This window comes from Pungitius pungitius, chromosome 3 (genome assembly GCF_949316345.1).
Source record: "Pungitius pungitius chromosome 3, fPunPun2.1, whole genome shotgun sequence".
NCBI classification, from domain to species: Eukaryota; Metazoa; Chordata; class Actinopteri; order Perciformes; family Gasterosteidae; genus Pungitius; species Pungitius pungitius.
The window spans coordinates 4,342,985-4,362,247 of NC_084902.1; the positions used below are offsets into that span (position 1 = coordinate 4,342,985).

The window sequence follows — 19,263 nt, forward strand, 5'->3', positions numbered from 1 at the left end:
GACGTAGAAGAAGTCTTGTTTCGGGCGCAGACCGAACATGCCTCAACATACTCCCGGACCTCCGGCTCCATGGCTGGCCACCAGAATCTCCGGGAGATGACGAACATCGTCCTCCGAACTCCCGGATGGCAAGAAAGCAGTGAGGTGTGGGCCCAGTGGATCACCTGTGGGCGTAACTCAACCGGAACAAACAACCGAGTTGCGGGGCACCCACTAGGTGGTGGGGTCTCACCATTAGCCTGCTTTACCTCATTTTCTATCTGCCAAGTCACTGCTCCAACCACACAGGTTAGTGGAAGGATGGTTTCTGGTTCTTTGGCAACAGGCTCGGGGTCGAAGAGTCGAGACAAGGCGTCGGGCTTGACGTTGCGGGACCCCGGCCTGTAGGAAAGGGAAAAAGAAAACCGGTTAAAGAAAAGCGCCCACCTGGCCTGGCGAGAATTCAGTCTTTTGGCTTTTTTAATGTATTCAAGGTTCTTGTGATCAGTCCAGACAATGAATGGGTGGTTAGCCCCCTCAAGCCAGTGTCGCCACTCCTCCAGGGCCACCTTGACCGCCAGCAGTTCCCGGTTACCAACATCATAATTGCGTTCTGCTTTGGACAGCCGCTGTGACAGGAAGGCGCAGGGATGCATTTTACCATCCTGCTCCGACCGCTGTGAGAGGACTGCCCCGATCCCTTCATTGGAGGCGTCTACCTCGACCACAAACTGTCGCCGGGGGTCTGGCATGGTGAGAATGGGGGCCGAGGTGAAAAGACGCTTGAGGTTCTGGAAGGCTGTCTCCGCCTGTGGAGACCATTGGAACTGCACCTTTGAGGAGGTAAGAGCATGGAGAGGGGCAGCTATTGCGCTAAAGCCTCTGATGAACCGTCTGTAAAAGTTAGCAAAGCCGAGGAATTGCTGAACCCTTTTACGGCTATCAGGTGTGGGCCATTCTGCCACAGCGCTAATTTTTGCCGGATCCATCTGCACCCTTCCAGGGGCTACAATGAAGCCCAGGAAGGAGATGGTGTCGGCATGAAATACACTTTTTTCTGCTTTGACGTAGAGTCTGTTCTCCAACAGTCTTTGAAGTACTCTGGTTACGTGCTCTCTATGGGTGTCAAGGTCAGGTGAGTAAATGAGGATATCATCCAGGTACACATACACGAAATGGTCTATAAAGTCCCTTAGGACATCATTAATCATGGCTTGGAACACTGCGGGCGCGTTTGTTCGGACTTGATACCGAGTCTCTCCGCTAGTCCCCAGTCCAACAAGCTCGCGTCAGCCCCCGAGTCTAATAGCGCCTCAAGTTCTGTGGTGGTGTGGTGCATTACCTTGACTGCTGTGAGGGTTCGGGAAGCAGAGCCTGGAGCAGCGAGTTGTCTCACCACTGTGGGTCTCCTGGCTGGACAGCCCGCAACAAGATGGCCCAAATCCCCGCAATAAAAGCACCGCCCTTCTTGCTGTCGTCGCAGTCGCTCTCCCGTGGTCAGCCGGGCCCTCCCCAGCTGCATAGGTTCCCCCCCTTCTTCTGTGGTGAAAGGCCCCGGTTGGTCGGGCGGAGCGCGTTGGGGGTCTGGCCCGCCTGGTGCACGGGTGCGTGGGTATCCCTCAGCCGTAGCAGAGCTGTTGCTCCGCTCTCGTCTGAGTTGGCGGAGCCGGTTATCCGTCCGGATGGCAAGTGCGATTAGAGAGTCTAAATCTGGGGGTAGATCCAAAGGCACCAGGAGGTCTTGAACAGGGGCAGCCAGCCCCTTCAGGAACACATCGTACAAGGCGGTGGAGTTCCACCCGCTCTCTGCAGCCAAGGTGCGGAAGTTTATGACGTAGTCACAGACAGAGCTGTCGCCTTGCCTCAACCTGCTCAGCTCCTGAGCCTTTTCGCGGTCGGTCGACACTGGGTCAAAAACCCTCTGTAAGGCTGCTTTAAAGTCGGTGAGGGAAAAGCAGAGTGGGGAGTCACGAGCCCACTCTGCCGAGGCCCATGCTTTGGCCCTGCCGGTCAGGTGTGTCATCATAAATGCTACCTTGGATCTTTCGGTGGGGAAAGCATGAGGAGTCAGTTCAAAATGAATGGAACAGTCAATGAGAAAGGTTTTGCATAGTCCCTGCTCCCCCGCAAATTTCTCAGGGGGGGCTAACCTCCCTCCAGACCCATGGACAACCGCTGTTGGGGGAGGAGCAGCCTCTACTGTCGAGGCCCTGGGGGCTGTGGTGTCCTGGACGAAAAGGTCACGCAGACCCTGAATTTGGGATGAGAGTAGGCTTATGTGGGAAGCCAGTGACGTCTGGAATTCCTCCTGACGGGAAAGACGGGCATCTTGGGCACCCAGGGCTGCCGCCATCTGTTCTGCCTCTGCTGAGTCCATACTGGCCTGAGTGTTCTGTCAGGACCAGATTAAAATGAGGACTCAGATGCAGAGGGTTTGGCGTCTTTATTCGCGTCGTGAAAAAACAAACAAACGGCTATGAGCTATCAGCGTTTCTGACGAAAGTTAACAAACTAAAATCTCTCTTAAACGAGGAAAACAAACGGCTTGAAATGAGGTGTGGGTATGTTCTTGTTTGGGAACTTTTAAATCACTGTGTAATTAAATGAGCAGTTTAGACAATCCAACCCACATTCGTCACACATTTGAATATAAATGTTTCTTTGTCCTGCCTCAGTGCAACAGGAAGTTGTTCCTTTTTCTGAGAACAGTTTTTTTTTTATCGTTAAGAGTACCTTGAGGGATGATGAGTTAAAGGAATGATTTCCACCTGTAGTTCCTTGTTAGTTGCTAATAAACTCTACAAATAATGTAAAACGACATCCTGACAGGATCTGAGAAGAGTTGCAATAGTACTTAATCTTAATAAATCTTTAAATAGTACTGTGACTGGTGTGTCTGTCTCATGACAGGTACCACTACCATAACAGCCTAAAGTGACATATAGCATAAAGATCCAGTGCTGGACAAATGTAGAGAAACATACATGACTTAATAGCCCAGGATTCTGAACAATTTTCCAGAATTCTATACTTTCTGGACAAAGCCAAAATACAATAAATTACATTTACTGCCCCACAATTCCTCCAATGTGGTTGAGTGATAAACGAACACTTGTTTGTAATATGGGAGGTAATAAATAATCTTATTACATTTTTCCAACAGTGTTCCCTCCACATTAACAAAGATGTTGAGGATTGTTGTGTCCTCCAAATATTTAACCATTCATCCTTTGTGTTATTCACTCCAATAACCCTAACCCTAACCCTTCCCATTTTAGTTTTACATAGATTTTCCATCAGATGTTGACATAGGGTTGATATAATTCTGTTTTTCTTTGAGTTGTAAACTCCCATTATGGTTGTAATTATTCCATTGCTACCCTGTTTAATTTTCTGCTTTATTTAAAACAAAATCCCTTCATTGTAGATATCTGAAGTGGTCCTGGTTATTTAGTGTGCGTTTATATTTCAGCTCCTGGAAGCTTCCATCTTTGATAACTGTGCATTTTGCTGTTATTCCATATGAGATCCATTGTTTAAACCTCTGATCAAGATTACCTGGAATAAAATGTGTATTGTAGTCTATCCATCGTAGGAGCCCAAGCTCCTCCTCTAATCAGTTTTTCCTTATTATTTTAAACTACAGCTCTAATGTAAATCAGGTGACAACGTCCATCTGTTTAAGTAGATGTTTTGCCATAATTCTATCTCCAATAAAGCTTTGTATTTCCCTTTCTTCTACATAAAGTTCTAGATGTTTCCACATTGCTTAATAATCGTTGGTACACCAGTAAATTATTGGTCTAATTTTAGCTACCATGAAGTATCCCCTGAGGTTTGAGATTCCCCCGTCATCGATTTATTTATTGTTTTGTATTTGACGAGTATCTCTTCTCTCTCGTACCTAAGTACAAATATTTATTTTGTGCAGGCAATAAGGCAATTAACAACTTACAATGTGACATTATAATATGATTGATTTTAACAACACTTAGCTCAACCCGTACAATCCCCAAATTTCCCCTTAAATGAAATAATGCAAAACTGGTGGCATTAGTAATCCTATTATGAATGGTTATGAAATATTGATTATGAAATAATAATTCATAATTAGGCAGAAGTGTGACTAGTGGGACATTGTATAATTTGTTATAGACTGAAATATCAAATCAATCATCAAAGTTCTTCCCACTTGGTTATTAAAACAACAAAGTGTTAATTATAAAGAATATAAAATAACTCCTTAAACAAAATTCCATTCAAGTCCAATGTAATTTGTTGACTATACAAACATCCGAGAGTATTATTTGAATAACCTTGCCAAAAAAAGGCAAAAGAAATTATAATACTGCAGACCAGCAGATGAAAGGGAGAATACCTTTGTTCATTTTTTTATTTGCTTTGATTAATGTTGGGAGGACTGAGCTGAGGGGCGCAAAATTTGGGCTGGCCCTAAGATGTTATAGTTTAATTTGGGTTTTCCGGTACATGACAAATACACTTTTTAGCTGGATAGAATGCCATGGTTACGTATGCTCAACACCTAACCTACTGCACAACAGGTGATGCTAGAGAGGAGATATCAGCTCACAGGAGAGCAATCCTAAGTATCTGGTACATGAATATTACACAATTAAAAAAAGTCTTAATTCCGTCTGAAATGAACACAGTTTAAACAGACACATGCAAAAAAGACAGCCTGCACGTAACTAAGAATGTATAAATTAAATCACTTCTTCATCTAGAGCATGAGAGATCTGAGTGTAATTATATAGTAATTTATGAAGCACTGATACTGTAGATCTGTTAAAACAGTGTTGCTTTCAGCCTGAAATACTTGTTCACCTTCTTGTTTGTTCCAGTTCATTCTTGGTTTGTAGATTGCAGCGCTCTGCTGATTCCAGACTTTTCCATGTTTGTGATCGGTCAGATGCTGTAAACACTTCCCGTTTTAAGTGAACAGGCTCATAATCAGATTTGGAAACCCATGTTTGATTTACAAAGTCAATAACCAGCTTCACAGGGCTGCTTGGCGAGATTGAGTATGTTAAGGTTGAGTCAGAAAAGCAAAAGAAGCCCCATTGTATGTTGAACTTCTTCTAGTCACATGCTCCTCTTAAGCTTAGTTTAAACGCCATACTAACAAGTGTGTCAATTTCCAGCTCTCTGTTTGATCATCGCCTGCTTGGGTAAGTTTATAACATGTATAGTTCACTATCAACAGTCTCACTGTTAGATGAATGAAGTACTCAACAATTGTTGGAAAACCAGGATGGGGAAGTGGTTTTCAGTGTATGATTCAATGTAAACCTCTTTAATGTAACCAATTTTTTATTAATGTATACATTAGTGTTATCTCCCTTTCTTAAGAGCTTCTAACACGTGTGTAACAATAACTGTTTTAGGTTTACCTGGCATTGAAGCAACCCCTGTTCCTGGATACACCAACAATGCATTCTCCTGCGTTGGAAAACCCGATGGGCTGTACCCCAACCCTAGTGACCAACATTCTTTCTTCTACTGTGTAGCTGGAAATGTATACCTCCAACAATGCGCAGCAAATTTGATCTTTGACCCATCCATTAATGTTTGTGTCTATCCCAAATTTGCATTCTCCTGCGTTGGAAAACGCGATGGGCAATACCCCAACCCTAGTGACCAACATTCTTTCTTCTACTGTGTAGCTGGAAAAGCATTTCTTAGACAATGCCCAGCAAATTTGGTCTATAACTCAGCCATTCAGGTGTGTGCCTATCCCGATAGTCCAGTCAACAATGCAAACGACTGCATTGGAAAACCAGATGGGCAGTACACCAACCCTCAAGACAAACATTCTTTTCTCAGCTGTGTAGCTGGACTAACCTACGTCATGCAATGCCCAGCAAATTTGGTCTATGTACAAGCCAAGAATAAATGTTTGTATTAACCAAAGTTCTACTACAGATGATGGAGGCCAATGTAGTAGAAGAAGAAATGGGCAATACCCCAACCCTGATATAATCAAATTCTGTTAAATGTTCAATTTACTCTGTTTCTTCAATGTTTTTGGATGTGAGAAATGTAATAGTGGTTAAATATCACATTATTTTCTTAACTTCATTGTTGTGTGTATAATCACATTGGGTGCTTTCTCTTTCGTTTATGTTTAGCCATTGGTGAATGGATTGGTCTTACATTATGACACAAACGTGGCATATTGTAATTATATTCATGTGATCTTACTCTGAATTTAATTCAATCATCATTATGAAACAATGAAGCAATAAAATACAGCAAATATACCTGGCAAGTTTTTCTTTGCATTATTTTTAGTTGTTCTGTATTGTATGTATGTTCTGTACCTATCTGCCATTTGTCCAATAAACACTGAGTATAGCGCAAACGCAGAGGTTTCCACACAAAGTGCTCTTTATTCTTAAACTAATAGAAGACGTGCTCCAACGACGACTGACGTGATACAATGACGCGACCAAGGACAATTGGCACACAGGGCTTAAATACACAAGGGAGGTGCAGGTGATTGGACACAGGTGGGAACAATCAGGCAATCACGGGACAAGGCAGGAAGTGAAGTTCCCCAGGAACACAAAAGACATGAAACTTACAAAATAAGACAGAGAGCAGACCCAAACCGTGACAGGGGGTCAGAGTAATAATAATTGATCCCGAGGCGTTGTGTTGTTTGTATATACCGAGAACTGATACCAATATGGCACCGGATTCTGTTGGTTCCTCTGGATCTTCCTTCCGACCTGGATTCCCTGATCACGCTTGCCATTAGAACCGACATCAGGCTACGTGAGCTTCAACAGTCAGCACGGAGAAGACTGGCGGACATGGGGAGGTTTCCCATAGCCCTCGCTCTGGAGAGCCCATCATCATCTGGGACACGTTCGCAGTCCCCTGCGCCCATAGGAGAGGAGCCCAGGAAAGTGTGGCGCGCACGACTCTCATGGGAGGAGTGACAGCGGCGACAGCAGGAGGGTCGATGTTTTTACTGTGGTGAGATGGGACACATTGTTGTCTGCCCAGCCAGGCGGTCTACCAGGGTGGGTAACTCCAAGACCTAGTGGGTGCCCTGAAGATAAGGTGTATGTCCCCGCCAATCTGCGCTCACAGGTGATCCACTGGGCTCACTGCTTTTCTGCTTTTCTGTCATCCGGGAGTCAGATGGACTATGTTCACCATCTCCCGGAGGTTCTGGTGGCCATCTATGGAGCCGGAGGTCCGGGAGTACGTGGAGGCTTGCTCGGTCTGCGCCCGCAATAAATTGTGATATCTGTATTTATCATTATTTATTCATTAATGGATGTAAATGTAAAGTTAATATAAACCAATAAATTATTTCATTAGTGTCGCCAGAGCTGTATGCTGTATAAGGTTGCATTTAATTTGAGTAATAATTAGTTATAAAGACTGGTGGCACCACTCTTAATTGGCACACCTTCTTTGGCAGTGAAAGTGCCAAAGGGTGTGAGAGAGGGAAGATTATTTCATCTACATACTGTAGAAAAGGGAAGAAACCTTAGGGAGAACGTCAGAGGAGGGATCCCTCTTCCGGGATGGACAGACTGCAATGGATGTCATTTGTACAGAGTCAACAATGTAAAAGATGTACAATACACTCAATTTCTCTAACAGAAATGATACGAGTAATTGCAAGTAGCAGAACAGGTGTACGGCAGGACCACTGCAGGGACAGCCACCATCAGATAGGACCACCATCCACAGAGGCTTCTGTGGGGAGGGAGAACAGAAAGATGTTGGTTTATGATGACAGTAATATGAATCATATTTAAATAATGATGATGGCAGCAGCAGGTGTCAGCAGAGCCATGCCAGGAGTCAGAACCGGGGTCCGCACGAAACTATGATCCACGGAGACCTGCTAGGCGAGAAAGCACAAAGAACTCCAGGAAAGAAGCTTATTTAGTGATGTACATTAATAAAACATGGATGATTGTGGGAGAGAGTGAGTGAGAGAGGGGCTCGGTGTGTCCTAAGAAGTACCCCGGCAGTCTAAGCCTAAAGCAGCTTAACTAAGGGCTGGTCCAGGCTAACCTGAGCCAGCCCTAACTATAAGCAATATCAAAGAGGAACGTTTTAAGCTTTATCTTAAATGAACTGACCGAGTCTGCCCCCCGGACTGAAAGTGGGAGCTGGTTCCACAAAAGAGGAGCTTGATAACTAAAGGCTCTGGCCCCCATCCTACTTTTTAAAACTCTAGGAACCACAAGTAGCCCAGCATCTACGGAGCGCAGAGGCCTTGTAGGGCAGTGCGGTGTAACAAGCTCTTTAAGATAAGACGGTGCCTCACCAGCAAGTGCCTTGTAGGTGAGGAGAAGTACCTTAAATTATATTCTTGATTTAACAGGAAGCCAGTGCAGAGAAGTTAATACAGGAGTTATATGATCCCATTTCTTAGATAATATTGTGGCAATCCACGGGTTTGGGCAAAAAGAATCCGCTTGGAGTCACGAGTGGTTGCACAAAAAAGGTATGATTTATTTCTAAACGTCCAAACAAAAGAAAAACGAAAAAAAAGGCAAAAGCAAGTTCTTCCTCTTTTGAGGGTTCGGGTCCCTCGGTCCCGCTCGATGGTCCAGCACTCGTCTCCTCACTGCGGGAAACACAGAAGAAAAGTCCCTAGAGGTTAACGCACATGTGTTAGCGAAGGCCTCGGCCTGCCGCCAGCTTCTACTCACGTCTAGTCCTCCTTGGCTGTTGGAATGGTTGGTCCTTTATAGCGGGGCCAACCTTCATCAGCCTCATGAGCCGCAGCTGAGCCGCTCGTTGTCTCCAGGGGGGGCGGGGCGTTTCCCCTTTTAGTCACCTGACCTTGGTGCTGATTTATGCTCCTAGGGACCTGCACCCGTGGGTTGTCACAATATACTGTATATATATACAGTATATATAATGTAAGATACATATATCTCACATTACATTACATTATTACATTACATGTCATTTAGCATGCATTTCAACCGTAGAGATACAAACTCAGAAGAACAAGAGACGAGAAAGTGCATTATTATCAAATGAATCGTTTTACAACTTGTTATAGATAAGAGCCATTATAAGTACAATTTTAATTGCTTCAATTTGCTAGTGTTGTTATTCGAGATATAGTCTGAAGAGGTTTGTCTTTAATTTGTGGAGGTTCTTTACATATATTGTCCATATATCTGTTTTTCATACAGAGGTGGAAATGCAATTTGCAAAGTTTGTAGTCTTTTGTTTATTGCAGTGCTATTGTCTTACCGTACGCTTTGCACCTTAAGCTTTCTTGGAAGGGAATTACTCACTTCACTGAAAGTGAATGCACATTCCGATACGCCCTTTTGGCTTTAGATGAGATAAATCTCGGCTGCCTGCAACCTTCATTAGCCAAGTGTGCTTCCAAGCCTGTAAGAGAATGGAATGGCGGCTAAATCTCTGCAAACACAAACACATCTGAAAACAAATGCAGTCATCTGCCGGGGACTCAATTGTGAAGGTGCGTATTTTCATGTAATAAGGAACCAACCAAATACTGCAAGGGGGGTCAGAGCCAGAGATCAGGAGTAAACCAGACCATTCCTTAAAAGTGCCATAGTAAATTTCATGCTGACTGAGCACCAAGCCTCTTCATTGTTAAAAATGAAAATGTACTCGATGCAGCACTTTTTGGAGATTTTAAGTTAACTTCCTTAATATGTCACTAACGCTACAACTAACACCATCACAACACATACAGCAACTACACCTGCCACAACATCTGCCACTACCCTCTGAATGACTTCTTCCATGAAAAGGTTGATGGACCTCGTGTCAAACCTGTTAACCCCAGGAAGTTTTCCAATTGTTTCATCATATCCCACACCCACAATGAGAAACTGTGAAATGAGGTGTGGGTATGTTCTTGTTTGGGAACTTTAAAATCACTGTGTAATTAAATGAGCAGTTTAGACAATCCAACCCACATTCGTCATACATTTGAATATAAATGTTTCTTTGTCCTGCCTCAGTGCAACAGGAAGTTGTTCCTTTTTCTGAGAACATTTTTTTTTATCGTTAAGAGTACCTTGAGGGATGATGAGTTAAAGGAATGATTTCCACCTGTAGTTCCTTGTTAGTTGCTAATAAACTCTACATATAATGTAAAACGGCATCCTGACAGGATCTGAGAAGAGTTGCAATAGTACTTAATCTTAATAAATCTTTAAATAGTACTGCAATTTGGAAGTAAATCTGTGCCATCGGGGGTTGAAATAAAAAGGTGATTGAATTTCTAGCACTGAATATTTATGCATTGAAATTATGTACCTGAATGTTTTTCAACATTAAAACACCGCAAAAAAATTCAACCTAAAAAAATTCAACCTTTTTCTTTCAAGATCCGAAGACACAGATTTACTGTGTCACAGAAATGGAGGCTACAATATTCAACCCAAAAAGTTTCAAACTTCGATTCTAGATTCAAGATCAGGAGCGTGCGTCAAGCTAAAGGAGCGAGCACCCAAAACACCTTCGGCTTCGGATTGTAGCCATGTCCAATAATAACTCTTCTTTATGCCATCAGTGTGGTTTGTGTCTGTAAGATTCCGTAATAGACAGCTGACATTTGTACATCACATCACCTTTTTATTTCAACCCCCGATGGCACAGATTTACTTCCATACTGCGACTGGTGTGTCTGTCTCATGACAGGTACCACTACCATAACAGCCTAAAGTGGCACATAGCATTTGAAGGAAACGGTAGTTTAGTAGCTGTGACTGTTAAACATCAACTCCGTCCTGTGCCATCTCTTTGCAATGGCCTTTTTACTAAATGCTAGAGAGATTTTCAACAGATACCTGTCTTCTCTTAACACATCATCTCCTGTCATATTTCCAAGGTAGAGATACATACATGACTTAGGTGTGTCATAGCCCAGGATTCTGAACAATTTCCCAGAATTCTATACTTTCTGGACAAAGCCAAAATACAATAAATTACATTTACTGCCCCACAATTCCTCCAAAGTGGTTGAGTGATAGATGAACACTTGGGAGATAATAAATAATCTTATTACATTTTTCCAACAGTGTTCCCTCCACATTCCCAAAGATGTTGAGGATTGTTGTGTCGTCCAAATATTTAACCATTCATCCTTTGTGTTATTCACTCCAATAACCCTAACCCCAACCCTTCCCATTTTAGTTTTACATAACATGTGGTTTTTCCTAGATTTTCCATCAGATGTTGATATGGTTGATATAATTCTGTTTTCCTTTGAGTTGTAGACTCCCATTATGGTTGTAATTAGTCCATTGCTACCCTGTTTAATTTTCTGCTTTATTTTTAAAAAATCCCTTTATTGTAGATATCTGAAGTGGTCCTGGTTAGTGTGCGTTTATATTTCAGCTCCTGGAAGCTTCCATCTGTGATAACTGTGCATATTGCTGTTATTCCATATGAGATCCATTGTTTAGACCTCTGATCAAGATTACCTGGAATAAAATGTGTATTGTAGTCTATCCATCGTAGGAGCCCAAGCTCCTCCTCTAATCAGTTTTTCCTTATTATTTTAAACTACAGCTCTAATGTAAATCAGGTGACAACGTCCATCTGTTTAAGTAGATGTTTTGCCATAATTCTATCTCCAATAAAGCTTTGTATTTCCCTTCCTTCTACATAAAGTTCTAGATGTTTCCACATTGCTCAATAATCGTTGGTACACCAGTAAATTATTGGTCTAATTTTAGCTACCATGAAGTATCCCCTGAGGTTTGAGATTCCCCCGTCATCGATTTATTGTCTTGTATTTGACGAGTATCTCTTCTCTCTCGTCCCTAAGTACAAATATTTATTTTGTGCAGGCAATAAGGCAATTAACAACTTACAATGTGACATTATAATATGATTGATTTTAACAACACTTAGCTCAACCCGTACAATCCCCAAATTTCCCCTTAAATTAAATAATGCAAAACTGGTGTCATTAGTAATCCTATTATGAATGGTTATGAAATAATGATTATGAAATAATCATTCATAATAAGGCAGAACTGTGACTAGGGAGACGATATCAAATCTATCATCAAAGTTCTTCCCACTTGGTTATTAAAACCATTTCAAACTCTGTGGCCGGCACTAAAACATTAGGTATGCATTTAGCAATGTACACGCTAAAGTTTAAAACAAGTATCAGAATGAGGAAGTAACGTGACCCTGAAAAAGCTCGGGTCGTTGCTGCCGGGTGGTTTGAGTTTTTCAGAATCTAATCTATTTTAAAACGAAATCCTGATCAGATGCCAAACCACAATTGCTACCTTAGTTAGGTGTTTGACCTCTTTTCAAAAGATTCCAAAATAATTGGATAATTAACAGCTGCATATTTGTCACACCTTGTGGGCTCCTCGACCATATAAAGCATCGCAGCAGGACATCAGTCAGTCACTAGACACAGCAGAGACAGTGTTTGCTTTTTTCACCATTTGTAAGTATACCTTTTTCTTTGATCCTAACCATCCACTTGTAACTCAGGACTTTTGTTGTGCTCTGTTTATTGCTATACCTGTAAAATACATACCTGGGTTAGGGTTAGTCGTTAGCAGGTCCTTCCTACTCTACAGCTAGACATTTGGTGTTTCACAGTTCTGTTTTTTTTCCATCTCAATTCATGTCACATAATTGTTCAATTTAAAAGTTAATCTAGGTGAGAATGGATAATGTCTCTTAAATAATTTGGTCGAGAATTCCTCAGAGAGAGGATTTGTCAAATGAATCATGTGTTCACATTTTCCCCGCTAAATATTAACCGAATGCTTCTCTTTCAGAGCATCCAAACCGTGTCAAAATGTGCAAGCTCACTCTAACTGCAGGTAAGCACACTCAGTGTAGTAAAGTAAATATGTAGATATAATATAAGTAATTGTTTGAATTAAAAAGTTCAGTTCAATAATATTTTACCAACCAGTGGCCTCACCAGTTCAACATTGTCTTTATAAGCTCCTTTGCTTGAACTTGTCCAACATCTAATTGCTTAGTGGATAGTTGAATTTGTACCAAAATAACAGTTGAAAGTTTAATTAAAAGGAATGTGTTTTACATTCTTCATAATCCTCACATCACAAAGTGTTAATTATAAAGAATATAAAATAACTCTCATTAAACAAAATTCCATTCAAGTCCAATGTAATTTGTTGACTATAGAAACATCCGAGAGTATTATTTGAATAACCTTGCCAAAAAAGGCTAAATAAATTATAATACTGCAGACCAGCAGATAAAAGAGTGAATACCTGTGTTCATTTTTTATTTGCTTTGTTTAATGTTGGGAGGACTGAGTGTAAGATGTTATAGTTTAATTTGGGTTTTCAGGTACACGACAAATACACTTTTTAGCTGGATAGATTGCCATGGTTACGTTTACTCAACGCCTAACCTACTTCGGAACAGTTGATGTTAGAGATGAGATATCAGCTCACAGGAGAGCAATCCTAAGTATCTGGTACATGAATATTACACAATTAATATAAGTCTTAATTCCGCCTGAAATGAACACAGTTTAAACATACACATGCAAAAAACTAAGAATGTATAAATTAAATCACTTCTTCATCTAGAGCATGATAGATCTGAGTGTAATTATATAGTAATTTATGAAGCACTGATACTGTAGATCTGTTAAAACAGTGTTGCTTTCAGCCTGAAATACTTGTTCACCTTCTTGTTTGTTCCAGTTAATTCTTGGTTTGTAGATTGCAGCACTCTGCTGATTCCAGACTTTTTCATGTTTGTGATCGGTCTGATGCTGTAAACACTTCCCGTTTTAAGTGAACAGGCTCATAATCAGATTTGGAAACCCATGTTTGATTTACAAAGTCAATAACCAGCTTCACAGGGCTGCTTGGCGAGATTGAGTTTGTTTAGGTTGAGTCAGAAAAGCAAAAGAAGCCCCATGGATGTTGAACTACTTCTTGTCACATGCTCTTCTTAAGCTTAGTTTAAACGACATACTAACAAGTGTGTCACTTTCCAGCTCTCTGTTTGATCATCGCCTGCTTGGGTAAGTTTATAACATGTATAGTTCACTATCAACAGTCTCACTGTTAAATGAATGAAGTACTTAACTTAACAATTATTGGAAAACCAGGATGGGAAGTAGTTTCAGTGTATGATTCAATGTAAACCTCTTTAATGTAACCAATCTTTTATTAATGTATACATTCGTGTTATCTCCCTTTCTTAAGAGCTTTCTTAACACGTGTGTTACAATAACTGTTTTAGGTTTACCTGGCATTGAAGCAACCCCTGTTCCTGGATACACCAACAATGCATTCTCCTGCGTTGGAAAACCCGATGGGCTATACCCCAACCCTAGTGACCAACATTCTTTCTTCTACTGTGTATATGGAAATGTATACCTCCAACAATGCGCAGCAAATTTGATCTTTGACCCAGCCATTAATGTTTGTGTCTATCCCAACTTTGCATTCTCCTGCATTGGAAAACCCGATGGGCAATACCCCAACCCTAGTGACCAACATTCTTTCTTCTACTGTGTAGCTGGAAAAGCATTTCTCAGACAATGCCCAGCAAATTTGGTCTATAACTCAGCCATTCAGGTGTGTGCCTATCCCGATAGTCCAGTTAACAATGCAAACGACTGCTATGGAAGAAAAGATGGGCAGTACACCAACCCTAGAGACCAGCATTCTTTTCTCAGCTGTGTAGCTGGACTAACCTACGTCATGCAATGCCCAGCAAATTTGGTCTATGTAGAAGCCGAGAATAAATGTTTGTATTAACCAAAGTTCTACTACAGATGATGGAGGCAAATGTAGTAGAAGAAGAAATGGGCAATATCCCAACCCTGATATAATCAAATTCTGTTAAATGTTCAATTTGCTCTGTTTCTTCAATGTTTTTGGATGTGAGAAATGTAATAGTGGTTAAATATCACATTGTTTTCTTAACTTCATTGTTGTGTGTATAATCACATTGGGTGCTTTCTCTTTCGTTTATGTTTAGCCATTGGTGAATGGATTGGTCTTACATTATGACACAAACGTGGCATATTGTAATTATATTCATGTAATCTCACTCTGAATTTAATTCAATCATAATTATGAAACAATGAAGCAATAAAATACAGCAAATATACCTGGCAAGTTTTTCTTTGCACTATTTTTAGTTGTTCTGTTTTAGTTTCTCTTCACCTATCTGCCGTTTGTCCAATAAACACTGAGCATAGCGGGGACTGATGCTAAGGTCAGTAGTTTTCCGGGTATTCAATGACAATCACAAAAAGAAATCTAAATTTAGCGACATGAATCAGTATCAAACTTTCTGAAAGCGAATCCGAATAGTAGGGTGAACCCTATTGGTTTTGTGGGGCTACAGGAAAAGATGTGTTTGTATTGTACTTGCAGTCAATGCAACACGGAGTTGTTGAGATATTCCATCGTGAAACAGTGTTGGATTGACAGAGCCATAGAGGCGTGCTGTGGAGGAGCATATTTTCATATAATAATGAAACTGAATGAGTAATACGGCAGAGGGGTCAGAGTAATGATAATTGATCCCCGAGGCATTCTGACGTTTGTATATACCGAGAACTGATACCAATATGGCACCGGATCCTATATGACCGGTACCTACCGGACTGAAACGCAACGTAGATTTTGGTGTTTATTTTTGGTTCTTGAGCGGATTTAAAAAAACTTAAATTACACACTCTGATGACACCGTCCTTGCAGCAGCTGACCATAGCCTACCGGCAATTTGCCGTGCCATTAAAAAAAAGGCTTTTTTTGTTTTAATCATTGCTTTGTACTTTTTATTATTGGTTTAGGCACCGGAATGGTTTTAGCCCCGGTGTAGGGAAAGAACCCAAACGATACCCATCTCTAGCTCCATGCTGTTCCTTTTTTCAACAAGGAAACTCGTTCATTATAAGTACAATTTAAGTGCCACAATTTGTTGGTGTCTTTAGTCGAGGTATATATTGGGCATGAATTTGTTATTCATACCGAAGGTGGAAATGCAATTTGTAAAGTTTGTAGTCTTTTGTTTATTGCTGTGCTATTGTCTTATATTTAAAATAGAATAGTATCTATTCTCTCTGGTCCCTAAGTATAAATATTTATTTTTGCGCAGGCAATAAGGCAATTAACAATTTACAATGTGACATTATTATATGATTAATTTTGTAGACCTCACAGGGGGGCGGTGTCATGGCCATGATTATATGATTCATTTAATTTAATTTTCTATAGCACAGTATTGCAAATTTGCCTCAGAGGGCTTTACAGTCTGTACACGTGTGACATCCTCTGTCCAGAAACCCTCACATTGGCACAGGAAAAACTCCCCAAACAATGAAAAAGCAGCATAAAGGGAAGACACCTGTAGAGAGACAGAGGAGGCATACAGAATGAACAACGTAAAAAATGTACAATACGTTCAATTAATCCGGGAGAAATTATTCAAATACACATATTATCTCTTTATATAAGTTAATTATCAACTCCTGCTTATCAGCAGAAGAAAAAGATGCTCTTCTTTGAGTTTATTTGCCGTTATTAAATTCTTGTTTTGGTGATTGACTCTTTCTCCTTCTGACGTAATCGCACGCATGATTATCCTGATGACTGACAACTGGTTCAAACTAATGAGACAGTTTGAGGGCGGATCCACCTTCGGGGAACTGAGATAGCCTGATGTCAATCATCTGGTTAACTTGAGCTTGATAATCAAGCAATTATCAATGCAGAAGCAACTAGTGGATTTCTGTCTGTGTGTATGCATACTAAAGATAAATAACAGGACACAGATACATAATTATCATTATTATTATCATCATTATTATTTTTTACATGAATACATGTTATTGATATTTGACTTTCTCCCGATTTCCACCCGAACAACAATATTGCTCCACCATCCGTCTCTGGGTGCGCCCTTTCTGACCGAACAATAATCAAGGTTACACCTTGAAGTCGATCGCGGCAATTAGAGCGGAAAAAGATGAAACTTAGTAAATTTCATGCTGACTGAGCACCAAGCTTCTTCATTGTTAAAAATGAAAATGTACTGGATGCAGCACTTGTTGGTGAAGAAGATAAGTAAAGGTTCTCTACATATATTTTGCATGTATCTGTTATTCTTACCAAAGGTGGAAATGCTAAAAAAGTTTGTAGTCTTTTATTTATTGCAGTGCTTTTGTCTTATATTTGACAAGTATCTATTCTCTCTCATCCCTAAGTATAAATATTTATTTTTGTGCAGGCAATAAGCTAGTTGACAATATAAAATGATTGATCTCAACAACAACTCTTAAGAAAGGGCCCATATTTTTGGTTACATTAGAGAGGATTACATTGAATCATACACTGAAAACGACTTCCCCATCCTGGTTTTCCAACAATTGTTAAGTACTTCAGTCATCTAACAGTGAGACTGTTGATTGTGAACTAGACATGTTATAAACTTGTGCCAGGAAGTAGTTTAACATACAGTACATGGAGCATCTGGAGGAGCTCAAATAAACCTGCGCCAGAGCAGGTTCAGGTTTTTCAATATGTTGCTATGGTGATTGATACTCATTCATGTCGCTTAAGGATGTATCTAAATTTAGATTCGTTTTTGGGATTGTCATTTAATACCTGGAAAAATTCTGACGTTGCCATCAGCTATACTCTGTGTTTATTTTGACAAAGGGCAAATAGTGCAAAGAAAAACTTGTGAGATATGTTTGCAGTATTTTATTGATTCATTGTTTCATAATTATGATGGAATTCAATTTAGACTGAGATCACATGAATATAATTACAATACGTCACATTTGTGTCATAATGTAAGACCAATCTATTCACCAATGGCTAAACATAAACGAAAGAGAAAGCACCCAATGTGATTATACACACAACAATGAAATTGAGAAAATAATGTGATATTTAACCACTATTACATTTCTCACATCCAAAGTCATTGAAGAAACAGAGGAAATTGAACATTTTACACAATTTGATTATGTCCCAATGACTTGCTTTGGGTTTGGAGGTTATAGTGGTGAAGGTGTTGGGTATGAGTGATGCAAATGTGGTAGAAGGAGCCAAGAAGAATGGTGATTATCAGGCTTGGGGTATTGCCCATTTCTTCTTCTACTACATTGGCCTCCATCATCTGTACTAGTAATAGTGCTGATTGGGATAGTCGCACCAATTCTTGGCTTCTACATAGACCAAATTTGCTGGGCATTGCATGATGTAGGTTAGTCCAGCTACGCAGCTGAGAAAAGAATGCTGGTCTCTAGCGTTGGTGTACTGCCTGTCAGAAGGTCGGGCTGGAGCAGGTTGCAGGGAGGACTCAAACGCAGAGTTTTTCCAAACAAAGGGCTCTTTATTTCTAAGCCAAGACATGACGTGCTCCAACGACGAGTGACGTAAGACAATGACGCGACAAAGGACAACTGGCACACAGGGCTTAAATACACAAGGGAGGTGCAGGTGATTGGACACAGGTGGAATCATTCACGCAATCACAAGACAAGGCAGGAAGTGAAGTTAACCCAGGACCACAAGAGACATGAAACTTCAAACTAAAACAGGAAGCGAGGCCAAACCGTGACAGAACCCCCCCTTAAGGACCGAATTCCAGACGGTCCTAAAGGAGGGTGGAACCTAGAAAAACAGACAAGGGAGGGAGGGCGGGGACCCGACAGCTATGGTCCGGCGGCCTGCCGGGGAGGCGGCCGGGCGTGGGGTGCTCTGGGGGTCTGCCGGGTCGGCGGCCGGGCCTCAGGGTCTCGGGGGGTCTGCCGGGTTGGCGGCCGGGCCTCAGGGTCTCGGGGGGCGCCGAGCGGTGCGGCGGCGTCGTGGCGGGGGGCGCCGAGCAGTGCGGCTGCGGCGTTGTCGTGGCGGGGGGCGCCGAGCAGTGCGGCTGCGGCGTCGTCGTGGCGTGGGGCTCCGGCCCAACCCCTGACCCCACCCCCCCTTCAAGGACCGACTTCCAGGCGGTCCCAAGAGGGTGGGAGGGAGGGGTCATGGAACGGGCTGGGACGAGACTCTGGGGGCCGGAACGGGCTGGGACGAGACTCTGGGGGCCGGAACGGGCTGGGACGAGACTCTGGGGGCCGGAACGGGCTGGGACGGGCGTCTTTGGGCCGGGTCAGGAGCTGCGGCTGGAGGGGTTCGTATCCTCCTCCTCCTCGGGCTCTTCTTCCTCGGATTGAGGATGTCCCTTAGCTCAAGGCACGCCTTCCGATAGCTCCTGGGACCAAAAATGAAATCCGTTTTGCGCTGGAAAAACGGG

The 19,263-nt window shown here is 41.8% G+C and overlaps 1 protein-coding gene and 1 long non-coding RNA gene across 4 annotated transcripts in view; both read left to right on the plus strand.

Annotated features, from left to right (window-relative positions):
* Positions 1 to 4,734: 4,734 nt before the first annotated feature.
* Positions 4,735 to 6,365, plus strand: LOC134126974 (uncharacterized). Its single transcript, XR_009955906.1, has 2 exons — positions 4,735 to 5,168; positions 5,385 to 6,365. It is a non-coding gene; the product is annotated as an uncharacterized LOC134126974 (long non-coding RNA).
* Positions 6,366 to 12,362: 5,997 nt separating this feature from the next.
* The window catches only part of LOC119218004 (chondroitin proteoglycan 2-like), a 65,373-nt gene continuing 58,472 nt past the window's right edge, over positions 12,363 to 19,263 (plus strand). For 2 of the 3 annotated variants that reach the window (XR_009955904.1, XM_062561094.1), the window contains exons 1-3: positions 12,363 to 12,442; positions 12,783 to 12,827; positions 13,988 to 14,014. Coding sequence is in view for 2 of the 3 variants with exons in the window: in XM_062561094.1 (XP_062417078.1) it covers positions 12,803 to 12,827; positions 13,988 to 14,014 (52 nt within the window). In the remaining variant the exon portion in view is untranslated. Of the gene's footprint in view, positions 12,443 to 12,782; positions 12,828 to 13,987; positions 14,015 to 14,235; positions 14,790 to 19,263 lie in introns of those variants that run through there. The other variant, XM_062561093.1, reaches the window with a different exon arrangement.